Source organism: Zeus faber (assembly GCF_960531495.2).
Source record: "Zeus faber genome assembly, chromosome: 20".
Lineage (NCBI taxonomy): Eukaryota > Metazoa > Chordata > Actinopteri > Zeiformes > Zeidae > Zeus > Zeus faber.
The window spans coordinates 25,914,845-25,936,448 of record NC_137207.1 but is presented as its reverse complement, the minus strand read 5'-3'; the positions used below and the strand labels follow the sequence as shown (position 1 = coordinate 25,936,448).

The following is a 21,604-nucleotide window of genomic DNA, read 5'->3' as shown; positions in this document are numbered from 1 at the left end:
GCTACAAAGGCCTATTTAAGCCTGTTTTTTTTTTTAATCGCCAGAGTGTAAAAAAAAATCTCTCATTCTCCAAAACTACAAATGATTTAACGAACACTTTCCCATGAAGGACGCACGTCTCTTGAGGATATTGTCGTCTTGAATGGAAATATTTACGCAATCGGATAATTAAATATCATTCAATCGGCTCGGCGGGATGGAGGTAAAAGGACGCACACGCAGAGCAAAGAGGAAGCTTCCAAATGTTTTGGATGGATGAACTGAATCTGGAAAATCCAGAAAGTAAAAATCCACCCCGGTGTTTGCAGGCAAACCACAAACGCTGAAACTGAGTCTTCGGATCAACGAGAAAAAAAAAAGAATTTCTTCCATTTTTTAAAATGCATATTTCTCTGCCTGTTTTCAACTTGAAATTAAAAAAACTCAGACGCACATTTTAAGTTAACTCGACGGAGTGGAACTAGCTGGATCAGCGCACGGCTGGAGCCAAAACATGGAAACTGGATTTATACTTTCCGGATCCGGACTTGTCCAGCCTCTGAATATGAACCTTGTAGGAACCTTCCAACCAATGTATGAACCTACAGGAACCTTCACCTGTAGGTGAAGACCTTCGGCCCTCTGGGGACGGCGAAAATTACGTAAAATCGTCCGACTCCGGGTCGTGAGGCGTTTGTTTTTTTGTTTGTTTTTTTCCGCTTATTTGCAGCGGCGCCGGAGGCTTTCGGGTCGCACGTCGTATCCACGAAGGTTTTTTAAATTCTATCTCCAGTTTCCTCCGCTCGTTGAATCTGACGCAGGCGCGAACGGAACCTTCCCCCGGAGAAAGGGGAGACGCCCACGTCACCGTCACAACCGAGGCTTGTCCTCTTCGCAAGCTTCTTTTTACATCCAGGGAACCCAAATATCTAGAACGCACACCAAGAACTGCTGTTGAAAAGCAATATATATATTTCTTTTTTTTTTTTAAGTCCACCTCGTCCTCGTCCTTGTGTTTAATATCTCCCGTTTCCTGCTTGTTTTCCAGAGTTGTTGTTGTTGTTGTTGTTGTTTTTGTTGTTGTTGTTGTTTTTAAATACATTTTTTTGTCCTCATCTCCCAGGAGTTCATCCAGAGTCTGAAGAGGAGGAGCTACAGACGACGCTTAAGTCCATTTCGGGGTTGTTGTTGTTGTTGTTGTTGTTGTTGTTGTTGTTGTTGTTGTTGCTGTTGTTCTCAGAAGTGGAATACCTGCTGCTGGCCCTGGACCTTGGAGAAGTCCTCCTTCTGTTTCCGGGTTTTGGGTCTCTCCAGGCTGCCCTGCTGGAGGTGCTTGAGCCGGGCCGCCACCGTGGGCTGGGGGCCCTTGGCGGGGCCGGGGCAGGTGCTGGCGCTCTGCAGGGCGGAGGGAAGCGTTGGAGATGTGAGAATCACTTATTTAAATATTTTTTATTCCGATTTTTGTACTATTATTTATAAAAACAAAACGAAAAAAAAACAACAATTTGGAATCATTTACGATGTTAAAGGTGCAGGTTATTTTAACTTCCTGCGAGACACGGGGGAACCACCGCTATTATTGTCTGGTTTTCAATAGTGTAAAAAAATAAAAAGGCTGTTTGGTTCACATTCTATGTATCGCTATATTAACACATTTATTAAACAATACATTTCTGTTTTTTCAATGGAAATATGGACGTGATCAATTGAAATCAACCACTGAGGGTAAATGTGCGTTGTCTCTCTCAATCGTCATTACGTTTCCACCATGTTTACTGTGCAGTACTATTTAACAGTAAAATTCTGTGGTTTCATTTTTTTCCCGACTGTGGTACACATGATAATAATTTCTATGTATTTTCAACGGCCATAATTCAGTGTTATTGTTTTCATATCCGAGGCAATGAGAGAAATGTTAATACAACTTATTTGAACATTTGTACGACACTAACTCCAGTTATTTCCAGACAAAGACAATAAAAATAAGACTAACAGTATTATTATTAATAATAATAATAATAATAATAATAATAATAAGACTAATAATATTAATAAGGATAACAAGACTTATAATAGTAATAATAATAACAATAACAATAACAATAATAATAATAATAATAAGGATAACAGACTAATAATAATAATAATAATAATAATAATAATAATAATAATTAGACTAATAATATTAATTATGATAACAAGACTAATAATATTATTATTATTATTATTATTAATAATAATAATATTATTAGTCTTGTATTAGTCTTGTAATAATAATTATAATAATAATAATAATATCAATGACAAGACTAATCATATTAATAATAACAAGATTAATAATATTAATAATAATGCATCAACAACCGACGGAGAGGAACTAAAACAACTACTTCTCTTCATCCATACTAGTCACACAGTCCAGAAAATCACACAGGTTTAGGGTTAACGCTCCCAAAAACATTTCCACAAACAGAAGTTGTAAAAATATGTTTGGACATCTGTCGGGAGCTAAGCAGAGCGGCCGCAGGAAGGTGGAGGCGGCGGAGGCGGCGGAGGAGAGGGAGCGTTAGGAGGGTTAGAAAAGAAAGGGGAAACGACGGTGAGGAGACGTCTCGCGGTCCTGAAACGTCATCCACAAGTGAACCTCCAACGCACGTCTGCGGCCCCCGGCGGGCGGAGAACGGCGGGCGGAGAACGGCCGTCGCCGGCGTAGTTTCAAACACCACATGTCACGTTACATTGACGTGTTGTTACTTTGAAGGTGACGTTTAATTCCATCTAAGTCTTCCGCACGACGGTAAATGAGAGCTCCACTGAGCCGGACTGAAGTTCAAATGGAATTAGGCGGTTAGATGTTTAGGGGCAGGGCTTTCCAAACGTAAATATTATTATTATCAATATTAATATTATTATATTTTCATAAATGACGTTTTTCTGGCTTTGTTTCGACTCAATCCCGTCCTCACACCGAATCAGACAAGAAGCAACAACAAACCGGGAGCATTCAAAGGAGGTTTAAAAACCGAGTTGCTGGTTCCGGGCGCAGTTCATCCGACGGCCACTCGAGGGAGGAGCCGACGGTCCGGTGCGATTACGGATTCGGTGTGAAGCGACATAAAGCCCTGGCTGCCTGTAATAAGCTGACGTACGGTTTAACATTTAACTTGAGCCCCCCTGACAAAAAAGATCAACAACAACAACAACAACATGTCATCATCAGTGTGGTTCAGTATAAATATATAGTATTATAAGTATAAAGTAGCAGTAGTATAGTAGTAGTAGTAATAGTATGAAAATAAATATACATAATAAAAATCTAATATAATAATGGCAAATGTAATAAATATAATTATGAGATAAATCTAATTTTGCTGTAGGGCCCTGGAAATTCCTTCATGGGCCTCTAGGGAGCCGTGACCCAGAGTTTAGGAACCCCAGGTCTAGATGGTGCTCAGCGGGTAAAGTGTTCTCTGAAGCGCTGGTCGACCTCCCCCCTCCCACTGCTGCTGCTGCTGCTGCTGAGCCCAGAGCCGTGCAGAGTGCAAATGAAATATTAAATATTGACCAGGATAATTAGAAGGTTGTGTGCGTGTCCTCTGTTCCACCTCCACACTCTGTAAAACACACAGACACGCACACGGAGACACACACACATACACACACACACACACACACACGGAGACACACACACACACACACACACACACACAGAGACACACACACACACACACACACACACACACACACACGGAGACACACACACACACACACACACACACACACACACACACACAGAGACACACACACACAGACACACACAGAGACACACACAGAGACACACACACACACACACACACAGAGACACACACACACACACACACACACACACACACACACACAGACACACACACATACACACACACACACACACACACACACACAGAGACACACACACACACACACACACACACACACACACACACACACACACACACACACACACACACACACACACACACACACACACACACACACACACACACACACACACACACACTTTACTGCTTCATTTGCTGTGATTATGGCTCCAGTGTCAACGTCATTTAAAGTGTGTGAGCGCTCCAGGTAGAAAATGGCTTCAGCCCTGAGGTGGCTCCACTCTGACAGCCTGATGTCATCACTGAAAGCAGCCTGACGTCTTGTTGTCGCGTTTCCTCCATCGGAAAAAAAACAACAAAAAATCCAGCCCGGTTTCAAGCGTTTCATCACGTCGGTAAAACATGGATAATTCATTGGGATTATTAATTTGTTTATTTTTTTTAACCTGTCAGCTGCGTTCAGATACCTCCGTCGGCGCTGTAGGAGTTACTCATCAGTTTTATATGAACAGAAACATATTTTACTATCATGTCATAAAATAATCATCGCTACTTTATCATTATTATTTTTGTTTAGAGTTATCTTGTTTTTCGTTATTGCACAGCAGGGCGTGGCCGACTCGTCATCCTTCTGTAAGAAACAAAAAAAACAAAACTTCTGAATTCTGCCGTTTTAATGGCAGAGTCGATGGGAAAAGGGTCATAAACGTGGATGGTTGTATTAGTTACGATGATGATGTCATCGAAGTCTGCTTTTTTCACGTTGCAACCATCGTGAAAAGCTTTTTAACTCACACTCCCTCATGTTGTCTTGCAGAACCCGAGCTGCACTGAGACCCCGTTTGGACCAAGCTCTTATTCTCCGTAGTCCTCCTGGAACTCCTGCACTTGTATATTTATACATCATTTATATTTTGTTCACACGGGCAGCCATACTGCTTCCATGTATTTATATTTGGCTATCCCTGTTTATTTTTATTTTTTTATGGTTGTTATCCGTACAGCAATGCACAAATCTATAGAACAACAAATTCCTCGCTTATGAAAATGTACTTTTTTAATTTACATTCATTTTATCTATCTTGATTTTTTTATGAAAATGCCCGACAGATCAGATTCTGAGCTGTATGTGTGTTTCAGAGACACGGCGGTAAACACAAGACTGAAAGGAAGAGCGTTAGCACAGCTCGGACGCAGAGGAGGAGGCGCTGTAGGTGTTTGGTCGTCGTGGTTACCTTTCCTCCCGTGATACTGGGGGCTGCAGCCCTGGGAACGGTGTTGGACAGAGCAGAGCGTGGGGCTCGCTCAAATATCTGGGGAGGGGATGACGTCCAGCGTGCAGGGAGGGTTATTTATCACATTAATAACGCCCAAAAACAGTTGGTGGTTCTCAACCGGTGGGTCCCGGTCCCACAACTGGGTCACAGGTCCATTTAGAGCGGACGGCCAGGTTGTGTGGACGTCCACTTTTTCCAGAAACCTCTCTTTATTTACATATTCATGAGCTCAAAAACCAACAAATGTGTCTGAAATGTTTTTGGACAAGATTGGTGCCATTTAAAAATATTGCTTTAGTTTGTCAAACCGTAATTTTAGGGTGTCTTCCCATTTGAAAATGAGAAATTAAGAGTGCATTTTTTGATGTCAATTAAGAAACATATTTAACCAATTCAATGGGAAGTGAAACACATCATTTTGTTGGACTGTTGTTTTTTGTTTTCTCTTTAGATGTACTATTCATTCACTTTAAATTATTAATTACTGTAAACCATTGATTCCCAAATGTCTGTAAAGCACTTTGAGCTGCAAATCTTGTACGAAAGGTGCCATAGAAATAAAGTTTATTTTTATTATTATTATTATTATTATTATTATTATTATTATTATTATTATTATTATTATTAATAAAATAATTCCAATGTAATATTTTTTCCCGTGCAGCTATTACTGTTAAGGGGGAAATTACTTTTTTCACTCTGGTGATATGGGTGTTTGATAACTGTTTTTCATTAAATAAATGAAATTATATTTTTTTTATTTATTCCGGTTACCTTGTTACCCGGGTTACATTTTGTCTTAATATGTGAAACCACTGAGTGTGACCAATAAGAGATAATAGAGCAATGTATGCATCTAATTTGTACTGAATTCCCGACGCTACGCTTTTATTTTGAAATAAATGACTGCAGTGTGCGACTGTCGTGACCTCACGTCACAAACATGAATAGTGAACATTCAGTGGAATGAGTCTGAACGGTGCAAATCTTCCTGTATCTTCTGGGACAGATTTGGATCCGGAGACCAGACCGGCTGAGAACCACCGGCCCAAAGAAATCACAAAGAAAAAAACAAACTCAAAAAGAAACAAAAAATAAAAAACATGTCATTTCATTCATTTCTGGACGCCGACTGAACCTCCAGGTCGATACCTCCAGCTCGGCGATGATCTTCTCTTCGTCGTCCTCGTCCTGGATGGCGGAGGCCGCGATGACGGGCGGCGTGGAGGCGGGGCGGGGCATGTCCGACGGGGTCCGCCGCAGCTTCACCAGCGTCTTGGGCAGCTCGCCGTCTTCGTCCAGCTTCGGGCGAAAAAGGGGAAAGAGAGCGCGGTCAGGGCCTCCACCCACGACGGGGGGTGGCGTGGACGCCACCGTCCTGCACGCCCGCTTCACCTCCTAAAAGAGGACCATTCACCTTCCTCCCGCTGCTCCAACACCCTGCTCGTCAGAGGACCACCATCAAACACCCGACACGAACGGTAACGGTTTCACAATAAAAGCGCGGGGGAAAAAAAGAAAGAAAAAAAAAAACACTCGCCAAATAATATCATAGTTAAAAACAGCTCAGTGGCCACATAGTGGGCGTACTTTCCCCTGGAAATGAAGCTTAATATTTGCATTTAAGCATTTAAAGCCGATAGGAGAACTTTGACAGGTTGATTTTTGGCAGGTTGTTCTACCAACGTTCCCGTGAGGGTTGTCACACTCGTGAAAATTGATGGTTGACAATTCATGTTCATGCTGAAATAACTGCTCTTCACATTTTGAACGATTGAATTTTTTCCTTATATTGCCAAATCTTCCTTGTTTTCATTGTTTATATTTTAGTTTCATTCTTTACTGTTCATTTGAAGGTTTATCTGAATTGTTCATCTCTTTTATTTTTGTTGTTTTTCAGGTAACTGTACATCACCAGGTGCACTGCCTCCTCGCGGTGGTTTGTCTGTTTCATACGCAGCACGTTAAAGAGAATAAGAAGCGGCTTTTCGGTTTGATCCACCGACCCCGCCCCCCGACACGCGGTGCGACCTCCTGACCTTCAGGCTCTTGGCCGTGATGATGACCTCCCCACTGCGGTTGGTGGTGATGCCGTGCGCGGACGGGAAGCTGCGGCGCGGCGGCGGAGGAGGCGGAGACTTGGAGGGTTTTTCGGTTCGATACCTGGTGACGCTCAGCTCTGCTGCAGAACGCAGGAAAACAACGGCGACAACCACAAAATAATCATTAAAATGATAATGATTATAATTATAATAATAATAACAATATAATTCTAACAATAACAACATAACAATGCATTTTATTAAGAAGATGAGAAGTTTAATTGACCGTATAAAAATATGTAATATTAGAACCATTAGAAAACATTTGCAAATACAGTGGTGCTTTGACTTATGAGTTTAATTTGTTCCGTGACAGAGCTCGTAATTCAATCTGCTCGTACAGCAAATCAATTTTGCCCATTGAAATTAATTGAAATGCCATTAATCCGTTCCAGCCCCCAAAAAAACACTGCAATTTTCTTTTGTTAACTGTTTTTAAATAAGAAAAATGTATTTATAATTAACAAATATTGTAGAAAAACATAATAAAACATAATAAAAGAGATTGTCGAAGAGAATGGCTCATGTTTTCATGCTTTGATTCAATCGACATCATCCGCTTCTTCTTCTCAGCACTTACTCTCTTAGGAGTGGCCAATATTTTTAACACCTTCAAAATGAATCAAATCAAGCATTACAATATAAAATGATTAAAATTTAGTAAAAAATAATTAAAAGTCAAGAAAAAGAAATCAAAGAAAAATCATAATGCACGGATTGTGCCAAAAGTCAAAAATCACAATAAAGTCCAGTTTACCAGAGCCGCGGCGTGACCCCGCCCCCTCCATACTGTTCAGCTTCTGGGCAGCCATCTGCACCTTGCCCGGCTGGGAGTCGCCACCAGGGCCGCTGTTGGGGTTGGCGCCCCCGGGGGCCGCCCCGCCACCGCCGCCGCTGCCGGAGCATCCGGCCGGAGAGGGCGTGGCGGTGGTGGGGGCCGGGGGCATGGTGATCTGGGGCTTGGGGGGCACGGCCGGCTTGGTGATGTGGCGGGCGGCGAAGTCCAGGTCGGGGATGGCCTTCAGCAGCTCGGCCTGGGTCTCCTCCAGCAGACGGTTGATGTCCTGGGCGCTGAACTGGGTCAGGCTGGCTCGCTTCTCCTCCCAGTCCCGCTCCGCAGCCTGGACACCACATGCACAGCGTGGTGCGCGTCACGCTTTTGTTCAATCACACTGAATCGACGGACACACCGTGCCGCGTTACAGTATTTGTCATTAGCCCTTGTCCAAAGCGTACTGTCACAGAGTGCGGTGTGATGCAGGTCGCATGAGCACAATTATTTCATTTTCCATGTCCGCACCTTTAATCTTCCTGTAATTATGAAAGGGAGATTAAAAGAAGAGGGGACATAGAAAATGAAATAAATAAATAGATGAAATTAAAAGGACATGGCAACATATAAAACAAACCACGACGAATGAAGGTCTCAAACCTGATAACACTCGGATGAGTAGAGGGAGGTGGTTCCGGGGGGATGGGGCTCAAACGCTAAAAACACCACCGCCTCCCGGCCTCCGACGGGGGAGACGGATAAAAGGCGCAGATCGGGGCAAACTACTGGGGGAGGCGCCGAGACCTTGAAATCCCAGGGAGGTTTGAAGCACCCGGGCGTCGCTTTAACATCCTGCGCTTTGCTCAACCCCCCCCCCCCCCCCCACCCCTTCTCCCGGCGCTGATCCCCTCCGAGCCGCCGACGTGACAAAGACTTAACAGCTCCCTCCTCAGCTCCCTGCTCACGCGCATGAAAGACGCAGCCGCGGACGGGCGGGGGCGGAAGCGCGGCGCGTGGACTGGCGGAGACATTTCGAAACGGAGGGAGGCGAGGCGAGGCAAGGCGAGGCGAGGCGAGGCGAGCGCGGCGGCGGAAGCGCAATCAAGAGGCTTCACGGGCAAAACAACTGACACTTCCGATGAACGCGGCGTTCCGCCTCTTCTGCGGCGCCGCGCTTCCGCCGCCCGCGGCCGGCCCCACCCGACTCGCTTTTGGCACCGGGTGCTTAGTTTCCCGCTGCGGACGGTGCCCCCCTCCATGCAGCCGGTCGCCATAGCGACGCCGCACGAAACCCGCCGTGACGTCATCTTCTGTTCCCGTACAGGAACAGTGGAGGACATGGAGGTGGCGGTGTTTGGTGTGATGCCAAAACAAATAAACCAGGTGCTGCCACTTGAAAAACCAAAAAGCGGCTGGAAAAAGCGTCTTTTTACGTGTGTTTCCGGGGTGGCGTGAAATTTAACTATTTACCGTCCTCCCAGTCGTCTGCGATCGTTCAGATGGGAATCCACCGCCTGGCTGGACGCCCATCAACACTCATCCAGCCGCAGAACAGAAGAAAAACGTACACACACACACGCACGCACACACACACACACACACACACACACACACACACACACACACACACACACACACACACACACACACACACACACACACACACACACACACACACACACACAAACAAACACACATACACACACATACACGCGTATAATCCGAAGCAGAAGCCTCATTACCAGTCTGACCTCGGCCGACACAGACTTATCGGCGGGGCGGCGGCTCGGCAGCTCGTCCAGGACCCGGTTCCTGAAGGCCATGGACAGCGGCGGCGGGAGGTCCTGCTCGGCGCCGGAGGCATCCGTCCCGGTCGGCCCCTCGCCGACCGGGACGGGCATCCAGTTGGCCAGGCCGTCGCTGAGGCCGAGCGGGGGGCCGCCCAGGATGTCCATCTCCGGGAGCCGGCCGGGGTCCTCGGCCGCCCTCTTGGCCCCCTGGGCGGAGAGGTCTTCCGGACCCTTCCAGGCGCCCTCCGTCACCTGTCTGTACGTACAGGGCGGGTACAATACACTGACAACACACAGGACAAGGATCAGGCCCCCACACGGCGGCAGCGGGAACACGGTGCGGGTCACGCCCGCATGACACTCCGAGATTTTGCCCCGAATTGGATTCATTCCAACGTCATTGTCACGATCGGTGGATTTAAACGTTGCAAAGTGTCCGGATCTAAATGTGATTGACGTTGCTGGAAATGATTCAGAACGTCCATTAAAACTGGTGGAGAAAGAAGCAAGAGCAAAACTGGCGGCGGTGCCAGTGTGTTCGTGCGCATTGGGGCTCCACCAGGGGCCTCCCATCCACTAGAGGGCAACGGGGATGCCAGCACCACTCAATAACTCCTCGCCCTGCGCACTCTTCTTCCGTCAAGGTTATGTGTCCAAAACCTCAGCGCTCTATCGCCCCCCCCCCCCCCGGCGGCTCACAATTTGCGCGCTTCCACCTTCCGCAAAATCCCGCACGAGTGCAAAGTTGCGGATTTCCCCCCACGGGAGGATCGGCAACGCGCCGCGTTATTTCAACGGGGTGGGAACGCTGAATGGAGGAGCTCCCCGGTCGCCGAGCTGGCCGGCATGCAAGTGGACTCTGTCAGGCCAAGGAACCCCTGCTGTGACTGGGGCCTCGGGCTGCAGCTGCGGAGCGCTTGGGGCGAAGTAGTGTATTTTAGTGTATTACTCGCGTGTATTTTTCCCAGCGGGGTTTCGGAATTTACCCTGAAGGTTTACGTCGTGTGCACGGAGGCCCGGCAGAAGGTGATGGGCGCGGTCCAGAGGGACTTATACACAACACAACATTTGTAGTGCGGTTCCATTTAGTAACTTGCTAGAAACGTACTTTTTTTAAGGAACTAAACAAGGTAATATTTAGTACGCAACATTATTACTATAACGCAGAACCAAATATATTTCATAGTCTTTTGTTGATTCCAGACCATATTTCATGCATCTAAATTAAGGCAAAAAGGGAAAAATACATTTGAGTTTTGGTGAAAGGGGCAACACACAACCTTTGTGCCGCTGCGGCAGAGACAACCACATTCCTTGATTACCGTCCAGATTTTACTCTTGTGTTATTATTTCGGGGGCGCAATCGTAGGCATGGGCGCCGTGCCGAACGCTTCGGCCCACCGCTGCGGTGCGTCAACGTGGCCGCCATATTGGAACGGGCGTGGCCGGCCTGGAAACGGACACAAGTCGACCGGGGAGCTGCAGTGTTTGCGGATGAAAACCGCGACAACGTTTACATTCCTCCACCCGGTGCAATGAGGGTCTTCTGCGTTGAGTCCCAATGCAGCGTGACATGGAGGCGCATCGGGAACCGATCCAAACACTGATGATGTCATCGTTCTATGGACGTGACACTGTGCAATCAGCATAAACTCCATAAGGAGAAGTAAAAGCAAAACAGTTGCCTATTGCCCCTTTGAGGAACCATGGCTCAAAAGTGCCGACTATTTATTCCGCTTATTTAAAAATTAAACTCTGAACGTTAGTATTTAATCAACACTGATGCCAGACAGTCGCGCACGCGTCTTCCTTTCATTGGTATTATTTCATCCTCGGCTCGGATGCCGAGCTCCGGCTTTGTGTGGCCTCCCTCCCGGCCTGGCGGGCGGGGGCGCTGTGGGGGCTCGAACCTGCGCAGGCTGCTCAGGGCGTCGGTCATGTTGTTGCAGCGCTTCAGGAGGGCGTCCAGGCGGAGCGGCTCCTCCTTCAGGAACTTGACGGCCTCCACCTCCACCCGCAGCACCACCCGCATCTTACTCTGCAGGCTGGGGAACTGGTCTGGACCGAAAAAAAACGGAGCGTCATGGAGAAGGTGGCGGTTTCTTAATATAAACAAGAATAAAACATTTTTTCATGCCCGGGTGCCCTACGATGCAGAGCACCCACACAAACACTGGAAATATGAGTTTGTCGAGTTCTAAAAGTGAAACATGGGATGGAAACTCGATGCAACTAAGCCACGTTATGTTTGTATGTATGTATTGTAGAAGGACCGGACCTGGTTCTGGGTTCCCGTAGTGGTATTAGTATCTGTGGATCCCGTGTACTGACAAGTCAGTATACTGTATGGTGCAAAATAGTTTCTGATTTATGTTAGTACTATTGGAATATTGATATAATATTTTATATCTAAGGTTTGGGTCATTCAGGCACTTCCTCTTTGTATCCTCTCTTTAGATTTCAGTCCATTCAGTTTTGACTAACCCATTTGTTGCTGTACAGAAAAACACAAAAAATCCCAGAATTGTGAATGACTGGACGGACAAATCCCGGGAGGGAAACAAACGACTTGAAATGTGAATCCGACCGAGATGTCAGCGATCGGCCTCCTTTGACCTTCAAAATCGGGCATCGACGTCGAGCGACGAGGCCCCTCTGGTTCCCACCGCACGGCCTGTCAAAGAGCAGGTACGCACAGCGCCACGCCCCGCTCAGCATTTCACAGCGAGATGTGGAGACGCAGGGCGGGGTCCGCCGGGAGGCAGGAACCCCCGTCCGCCTCCTCGTGTTTTGCCGGAGACGCTGTATCGCCGGGAAACTGCGGGGGACGAGGCTCATTGGCCCGGTAAACATGAAACGGATTAAGAGGAAGGGGAAGCGAGGAGCAGGAGGACGGGGAGCGCGGCGAGGAGGCGTAACCGCCATAACGCTTCCACAAATAGAATTTTCCTTTAACGCCGTGAAAAGATGGAGACGCCGAGGGATGGAGGAGACAGCAGGACGGGAGGTCAACGACAAAATGTACTCTACGTCCTTCTACATCTACTCCACATCTACTCTACATCTACTCTACATCCCTCTAGTCTCCCTCCCCCACGTCCCAATCTACATCCTCCTTCTCCTCTTCCCCGACTCTACCTCCCTCTAATCTAGACACGCTCTACTCACCTCTACCTCTACCCAACCTCACCTCCACCCGCCTCCACCACCGCCTCGCCCTACCTTTCTCTCCACCTGCCTCCACCACCGCCTCGCCCTACCTTCTCTCTACCTGTGCTCCACCACCACCTCACGCTACCTTTCTCTCTACCTGTGCTCTGCCTCCCGTCCACCTCTACTTCGCACTGCCACCCTCTGCTATGACTTCCTCTCCCTCCACCCCGCCCGCCCCCACTCTACCTCCACCCCTCCATCACAATCAATACAAATCAAAACATGTCAAACTATAGAATGATAACAACTTTGCTGTGCATTTCCTTTGAGGACCACCTCATGGGCCACGGACCCCAGCTTGGGTAAATGAGGTACCATGAGGTAAATGTAATGTGATTGTGTGGATTCGGGCGTAGCCATGTGTGTGTATATGTGGGTGTCCGTCGATAAACAGGAGCACAGACATGAAAAGAAAAACCATCTTCAGGCAACACTTCTCTCAGGAGACGAGGATGATCCTCTTCTGTCAAAACATGCGGCAATACCGCGCCTGTGTGTGTGCGTGCATGTGCGTGTGCGTGTGTGTGTGTGTGTGTGTGTATGTGTGTGTGTGTGTGTGTGTCTGTGTGTGTGTGTCTGTGCGTGCGCGCTCGTGTGCCTGCGTGTGTGTGTGCGTGTGTGTGTGTGTGTGTATGTGTGTGTGTGTGTGTGTGTGTGCGTGCGCGCTCGTGTGCGTGCGTGTGCGTGTGCGTGTGTGTGCGTCACCGTATCTCCCCACTGGGCGACAGTCAAGGTTTCCGCCCAGTGCACCAATCCCTCACACCTGCAGCGCGGCGGCTGATTGGGCGACTGAGCCGTGACAAATATCTTCAGAGGACTCCCTCCCGTGCGCTTAGTCCCCGAAAAACCGAAATGGTGGAATTCCAAGGGGACGGCGTCTCCAGGCTCCGCTAAGCAAAAAATGTTCCGGAGGCCGGCGCTCGGCGGAGGGAAGCGGTCGGCGGACGGGAAATGATAATGAGGTGTCACCGGTCAGCTGAGGCTCATCCATATTTATGTCCGTTTCAGGGCGCGAGACGGACAGCCGCCGCTGGAATACCAATTAACGTCACGGCGGAGTCATAAATATTTAGCGGTGACTTACCGCCGCCATAAGTGGCCAAACTGTGTTTTAGCACCTCTCCGCGCTCTGACCTTTCCCTTCCCACGGCACAGCAAAGGCGTTGCTTTCAACGCCGTGGCACTTCATGTAAAAAAAAACTGCATTTTCCACCTCACTATCTCAGAGTGTGGTTACGTTTGGTGCGAAGGGCCCCCACACAGGAGCTGGACAGTGGAAAAACCACAAAGAACTGTACTGGAAGAAACGGCGGCAAAGAGGAGTCCTGTGATTTGGGGGGGAAAGCACTTGGAGGATTGTTGGAGTTTCTGTCGTACGCTGGTACAAAAAAAACTTCCAGATCACTTCCACCGAGACTGTTTTCCAGAGATTTGTTTTGATGTGTTTTCAAATCATCACTAATTCATGGAAAATCCCACCGTGCAGAAACAGTCAGTCACCGTGCAGTCATTGTTTTTTAAGTGGTTGTTAATATACTCACTGTGGTACACACAGAATGATGTCATTGTTATGCCAAAATATTTTGTGCTTTTCAACATTAGTGTTATTTTGATATAAAACACCTGTCACCACATCTGGATCGTGTTTAATGTCGTTATTATTGAATTGCTGCATAAAATGCATTGGCATGAATGATTCAACTGTGAAGTTTAATCACTGTCACTTCTGTTGTGTCTCGGAACAGAAGCAGGATGTTTAATATGTACATAGTTTATTCTTTATTAAACAGTATGTGATGCTAGACGACTGGGTCAGAGCATCTCCACAAGCACAGGTCTTGTGGCTGTTCCCACTGTGCAGTGGTCACTACCGACCAAAAGTGCCCCAAGAAAGGACGACCGGTGAACCGGCAACAGGGTCATGGGGCCCAAGGCTCATTGATGCACGTGGGGAGTGAAGTCCAGTCCGTCTGGTTCGATCTCACAGAAGAACTACTGTAGCACAAAGTGTTGAAACAGTGAATGGTGCTGTGATAGAAAGGTGTAGAACACACAGTGCATGGCAGCTTGCTGCGTGTGGGAGCGCTCACAGTGTCCACGCTGACCCCTGTCCACCCCTGAAAGCACCTACAATGGAGACGTGAACGTCACAACTGGACCATGGAGCAATGGAAGAAGGTGGAGGTCTGATGAATCACCTTTTCTTCTTTTGATTTTCATTTACCTGGGGAAGAGATGGCACCAGGATGCACTATGGGAAGAAGTCAAGTGGTTTTAATGTTGAGGCTGATTGGCGTCTATCTTATAAATTTAACAAAATATAACATACTGTGGCACCGTTTTCAGTCTGTGCAACCCATAAGTGGAACAGATTTCACAGCTCTCTAAATTTTGTCAAGCTCATCTAATTTGGACAGTTTAAAAATGTGTTAATTGACTTATCATCTGCAAATTGTTTTTTCTACAATGTTTTTTTTTTTGTTTTATTTGTCTTCATTCATTGTTTAAAAAGACAGCTTTCCTCTAGAATAAAGCTAAAATAAAATTGCCTTGACTCACTCTTGAGCTCGGTGAGCGTCTCTCCAAGCTTCCTTAGCTCCTTGCTCTTCTGCTCCACGTCCTGCTCCGTCACCAAGCCGTGGTTCACTGACGAGTTCCTCTGGAGCTCCTCCACCGACTTCTCCAGGTCGCTGTGGGATGTTGGGTTTGAAATTGGAAACAAAAACAACAACATGACTGAATATGGAGCCAATTTAGTGCAAATGCTGGGCACCCCTAACATTTACATGTGGATTGGGATAAGAAATTTAATTTTCTTCTTATTGATTTGCATCGTTGATCTACGGACTGATATTGACATCTGTTTCGCATTTTGCGTTTGTGGAAATAATTTAATTATTTTCTATGCATTTCCTTTTTCACTTCACAAAGCTTGATTCTAATTTGTGAATTTAAGAAGTATTCCTTTAGAATCCCATTAGAATTTGCATTAAATTAGCTCTTTTAAAAATGGGAAAAGGTCTGATAAATCCTTCTAGCCTTAGCGACAAATTGGAACAACAAACAGAAGTACAGTTTGCCTGCGTGCAACTTTATTTACTTTAAACCAGGGGTATACAACTGTAGTGGAGGCTATTTCTCTGGCAGCATAATGTATAATATGGAGGTATGGGCTGTACTGACACTGGTATTATTTTCTGATATTGCAGTGGGTTGCAATATGGGTATTGCAGAGTCCCGAGCAATGATTAAGTCCTCTTGGAATGTACTGTATTGTTTTATTCATGTCTTTTTGTGAACCACGCGATCTTATGCATGGGTCACCAATCCAGCTTCCCCTTTGGGAATTCATAAAGTGCATCCATCTCTCCACCCATCCATCCATCTTAAAATACATGTATATCTATCCAGTCCCTGCAGAAATTCACAGTCTTGCAATACGTAGATACTGTACGTTAAATCTCAGAACACCAACTGACTGGACTTTATTCTTATTTAATTGGTCAGTGACAACAATGCATTCATTTGGAACAATCCATCCATTCTGAATCCAGAAATACAAAGCCATAAATATAATTTTAAAGGCATCTATATTGTTAACAGAAAACAGCATGCAATCAAATGCATTGGTTTGAGTTCAAAAACAGTATTTTAACAGTATTTTTGTATTTGTATTGTACTGTAAGTGTTTTTTTTCCCATATATCCGTCCAAATACCATTTGTAAATCAATTTGTCAAAATGTTGCAGGATAATACATTTTGTTTAAGCGTCACATTTTGAAGGTGGCCTCATGAGACTGGGCTGGTTATAGTCTTATTGTTGTAAAGATGAATCTGTAGAACTCACTGCAGCTGCTGGATGAGCAGCTCCTCTTGGTTGAGGTACTTGAGTCTCTCCTCCTCCACCAGAAGGCGCTGTCTCTGCAGTGGGTCCTCCTGGGTGCGCATGGCGTCCAGCATCATGATGCTCAGCTCGGACTCAGTCTGCCTCAGCAGCGACAGCACAGAGTCCTGGTTCTCCAGCTGCAAAAGGAACAGGGATAGGGACAGTCTGGTAGTCACAGGAAGAGTTTACTAGTCACAGGGACAGTCTGGTAGTCAAAAGGACAGTTTACTAGTCACAACGACAGTCTGATAGTCAAAAGGACAGTTTACTAGTCACAACGACAGACTGGTAGTCAAAAGAACAGTTTACTAGTCACAACGACAGTCTGATAGTCAAAAGGACAGTTTACTAGTCACAACGACAGACTGGTAGTCAAAAGAACAGTTTACTAGTCACAGGGACAGTCCGGTAGTCAAAAGGACAGTTTACTAATCACAAGGACAGTCTGCTAGCCAGAAGGCATATTTACTGGACAAAGAGACACTGTTAATCAAAGGAACAGTTGACTAGCCACAAGCACACTTTACTGGTCCCTGGGACAGTCTGGTGGCCAAAAGGACAGTTTACTAGTCACAACGACAGTCTGGTAGTCAAAAGGACAGTTTACTAGTCACAGGGACAGTCTGGTAGTCAAAAGGACAGTTTACTAATCACAAGGACAGTCTGCTAGCCAGAAGGCATATTTACTGGACAAAGAGACACTGTTAATCAAAGGAACAGTTGACTAGCCACAAGCACACTTTACTGGTCCCTGGGACAGTCTGGTGGCCAAAAGGACAGTTTACTAGTCACAACGACAGTCTGGTAGTCAAAAGGACAGTTTACTAGTCACAGGGACAGTCTGGTAGTCAAAAGGACAGTTTACTAGTCACATGGACAGTCTGCTAGCCAGAAGGCATATTTACTGGACAAAGAGACACTGTTAATCAAAGGAACAGCTTACTAGCCACAAGTACACTTTACTGGTCCCTGGGACAGTCTGGTTGCCAAAAGGACCGTTTACTAGTCACATGGATGGTCTGGTAGTCAAAAGGACAGTTTACTAGTCCAACCAGAAGGCATATTTACTGGTCAAAAAGGCACTGTTAATCAAAGGGACAAATTACTAGCCACAAGTACACTTTACTGGTCACTGGGGCAGTCTGGTCATCAAGGGGACAGTTTACTAGCCACAGGAGCAGTTCACTAATCATGGAGGCAGTCTACTGGTCACATGGACAGTTGACTAGCCATTGTGCACATGCACACACCCATACACACTTATCAAATATCATCCACAAACACACACACACACACACACAGTCACCCACCTGGATGTCACGCAGCTGGGACAGCTGTTTGCGCAGGGCGTTGGTGTTCTGCTGCAGGCCCTGCAGGTGGAGCTGCATCTGCAGGCGGGACACCGTGATTGGCTGACTGGATCCTGAGGACGGGGGCGGCATCAGGGCCAGGGGGGCAGACGGCGTCAGAACTGTCCATTAAACAGCGAGATTTTAATTCAGAGCCCGTTTATCAGCTGCTTAAACACTTGTAGTACATAACAGACGGGGAGTGGCAGAAGTCGTCCCAAATCACTGGAAGATGGCGCTGGTGGATGATTTGAATAGAGATCCCACTATTTCAGTTCCCACAAAGATACTGACAACTTGATGATACCAATCCATTGTTTTTTGTACTGGTGCACATTGTATGAGACGGCCGTCTAAAGGTACCTTGCTCAAACTCATCACCAACAAGACTTGCACAAAGCGGCTGCTTTGTTTCATTTGGTTTCTGAAATATGGCTTGAAGTGGAAATTTGTGCAAAATCGCAGCACTTCACTTCTCTTCACACCATGCATCATATTTCAGGCTAGATTCTTTAAAGGGTCTGTTTCACCCCCTCCGATATCTGATCCAACCTTTTTTTCGGTGCAATCTCCATTTCTAAGTGCATTCCCATTGTGGAGGTGAATGCAGTGTAGGGCTTTTAGGACTATTAGGATGCGGCATCGGCAATTTGGGACAGCTCCTCCTGTAACCGTGGGTCGGAGAGAAGGACTACAGCCTAGAACACAGACTTAAGGACGGTCACACAGCATGGGCAGGGAGCAACAGAGGAAGTAGTGGTATTAGTATTCCTACTGCGTCCGGGCGTAGTAGCTCTGGAGACACGTCGAGATGAATCACACACAGTTTCTATAATTAGAGTTACGATCCCTTGTCAGAGTCACACACACATCGTGCAGTACAACAGGAAGGGACATAGAAGGTGGTTTCAACTAAACAGCCAGGGAGTAAAATAGGAGCATGCCCCAAAAAACTCTTAAAGTCTGAAGTAGATAATGATATAACTGAATAAATCCAAAAGCTGCCATCTACTGTAAACTAACTGTGGAATAGTCCTTTAGTACAGAACGCCCTTATCGACTCTCAACCCCAACTGTGAAGTAGCCTTTCTGGAAACGTTTCTAATAACTTCAAATGAAATAGCTGTACTACAGAAAGCGGCCATCTACTGTGAACTTCACAGATTTCCACCGTTGCGCAGAAAGCCTTCCATTTCAGGGATTTCTCATCATCATCAAGCGATCTTTAACTTTCAAGTGGCACAACGTCACATTGAGAAACAGAACCTCCGGTTATGGTCTGTGCTTTGGGGTCCTGATATTCTCTCCAGGGCTTCATAACCGTAAACCGAGTCACGGCTATAAACCTAAATTATACTTATGTCTACATATAATACTTCTGGTGGATGTGAACGGATATTGGAAAATGCCCCGAGCGAAATTTTCAGTCATAAACTTAATTCTAAAATCTCCCCATTTCAGAAATGGTCTACGCTGCCATTCTCCCACAATACCACAAAATCATAATGTCCTCAAAGTGATTTTTTTGGGGACAATTAGCTTTTTGTCCATGTGACGCGGAATGTGCCCCGCCTGTGAAACTCAGGGTGTTGGTGCTGTAGGGTTGCCAGTTTGTGAGGCATTGCGTTTCCCGCTTGGCAACACACAACTCACTTGAAGCGGAGCTGCACAGCTAACAATCACTGCGGCCAGTGAGTGGATATTTGGCTATGCTTCATAAAGATGTATCGCTCAAAAAAACGTGGTTTTGGAAATGCTGGAAGGGGCATTTCCGTAAATTTCACAGGAGCTAGGCTAGTTGCTGCCATCTGCAGCCATGCATTGAGCTAAAAGCTAACTCTCGCTGTTGGACATAGTGGGATGACATTGGTATCGATCTTCTCGTCTGAATCTGGGTGAAATAGACAAAAAGCTTGTTTCCCCAAAAAAGTCAAGTCCAAACGAGGGCGAAACAATCAGCGGGTGTTTACTTGCGTCACCTGACTGTACATTCTCAGTACCTTACACATACACTGGATATGTTGCAGTGGCCCCTTTTGGTCCCATTGAAAATCCAATGCAATGCAAAGTAAGTAAAGATATGAATTGGAGTATTTTCCAGAAAGGCTTTAACGTGTCTTTTCGAGTCCGTCAACCCAGTGAACCCACGTTCCATAGTAACTTTGATTTCTTTGTGATCTTTCACTTTCAAATCCGCCGACATTGAGAAACCGACAAGCTCAAGGTTTTCTGTCGTCTCTGACCTCGGGCCCCTTTCATCACGGCAGCAACCGAGACGTGTATAAATAAGCGGCGGCTCCAGGCCCCTGGAAGCGGAAGGAGGGCGGAGCATGTTTGGGTCGTTGAGCGTCAGCCTCGCGCTTCGGAAAGACCTGTCATAACGTCATGACTCAGTATGATGGATGAGCGAAGTGAGAGACCACGCTGAACATCTGAGTATTCTGTGACGATTCTCATTGTCGTTCACGATTTAAAAAAAATAAATGGATAAAATTGGGCTTTGACTGCAGAGGAAACGAACGTCCTGATAACAAACCCCACACGAGAGGGAACCGCGGACGACAAAAAGACAAAAGCACCTTTGTGTGTCACAACCCTGACGTCCGGCTTTTAAAATACTGTGTAAAATAAACCCAAACATTAGAAAATCCTCTTTTCCCCAACCGACCGGGTCTCCTCCTCTTTTGCGATCGATCGTGAGGCTTTTCCCAAAAACGTTAAACCTTCAATTAGTTTTATGCAGGGTTGGTTTTTTTTGCAGTTAAACTGCAGGAATCGGCAAAAAATTGCAAATCCATGGAAAATAAACAACAATTTTAAACTAAGAGTACAATCAGTGAAGAAGGAGTCACGTGTCATGAATCCCCATGACCTGACACGTGATCTGCACATCACAGAAACAACCAGAGATGTTCTCGGACTCATCTTTCTCATTTTATAAATGGAGAAATTGCGTGAAATTGTAAGCTCCCGCAAAACATTGCAGGTGAGGAACCTGGTCGAGGGTTGCCTGGCAGCCTTGGGCAGCGGGGTCAAATCCAAAGACCTTCAATGTCGACCGCAAGGAAGAAGGATGCAGTCTAGTTGGACCAGAACTAGTCCTGGAACTAGTCCTGGAAATAGTCCTGGAAGTAGTCCTTGAACTAGTCCTGGAAGTAGTTCTGGAACTATTCTGGAACTGGTCCTGGAACTGGTCCTGGAACTGGTCAGGTCTTGCTGCTCACCCTGACCACTATGGACAGGGACATCCTCCCACACGGGGACAGAGCGGTTTACTCTAAGAATTAAAAGGAAATAAAGTTTACAGCCCATGACGTAAACGCAGCTCCTCCCCACGCCCCTCCACTTCGCACCACA

At 46.3% G+C, this 21,604-nt stretch overlaps 1 protein-coding gene across 1 annotated transcript in view; it reads right to left on the bottom strand.

Moving 5' to 3' along the window:
• Window positions 1–1,215: 1,215 nt before the first annotated feature.
• Window positions 1,216–21,604, bottom strand: part of srcin1b (SRC kinase signaling inhibitor 1b) — a gene marked incomplete at its 3' end in the record, with an annotated part of 61,023 nt that continues 40,634 nt past the window's right edge. The window contains exons 10-18 of the mRNA XM_080020849.1: window positions 18,209–18,369; window positions 16,860–17,035; window positions 15,571–15,701; window positions 11,709–11,856; window positions 9,751–10,054; window positions 7,994–8,357; window positions 7,174–7,316; window positions 6,287–6,436; window positions 1,216–1,374 (exon numbers count right to left, since the gene is read on the bottom strand). Coding sequence (XP_079876975.1) covers window positions 1,216–1,374; window positions 6,287–6,436; window positions 7,174–7,316; window positions 7,994–8,357; window positions 9,751–10,054; window positions 11,709–11,856; window positions 15,571–15,701; window positions 16,860–17,035; window positions 18,209–18,369 — 1,736 coding nt within the window. The remainder of the gene's footprint in view (window positions 1,375–6,286; window positions 6,437–7,173; window positions 7,317–7,993; window positions 8,358–9,750; window positions 10,055–11,708; window positions 11,857–15,570; window positions 15,702–16,859; window positions 17,036–18,208; window positions 18,370–21,604) is intronic.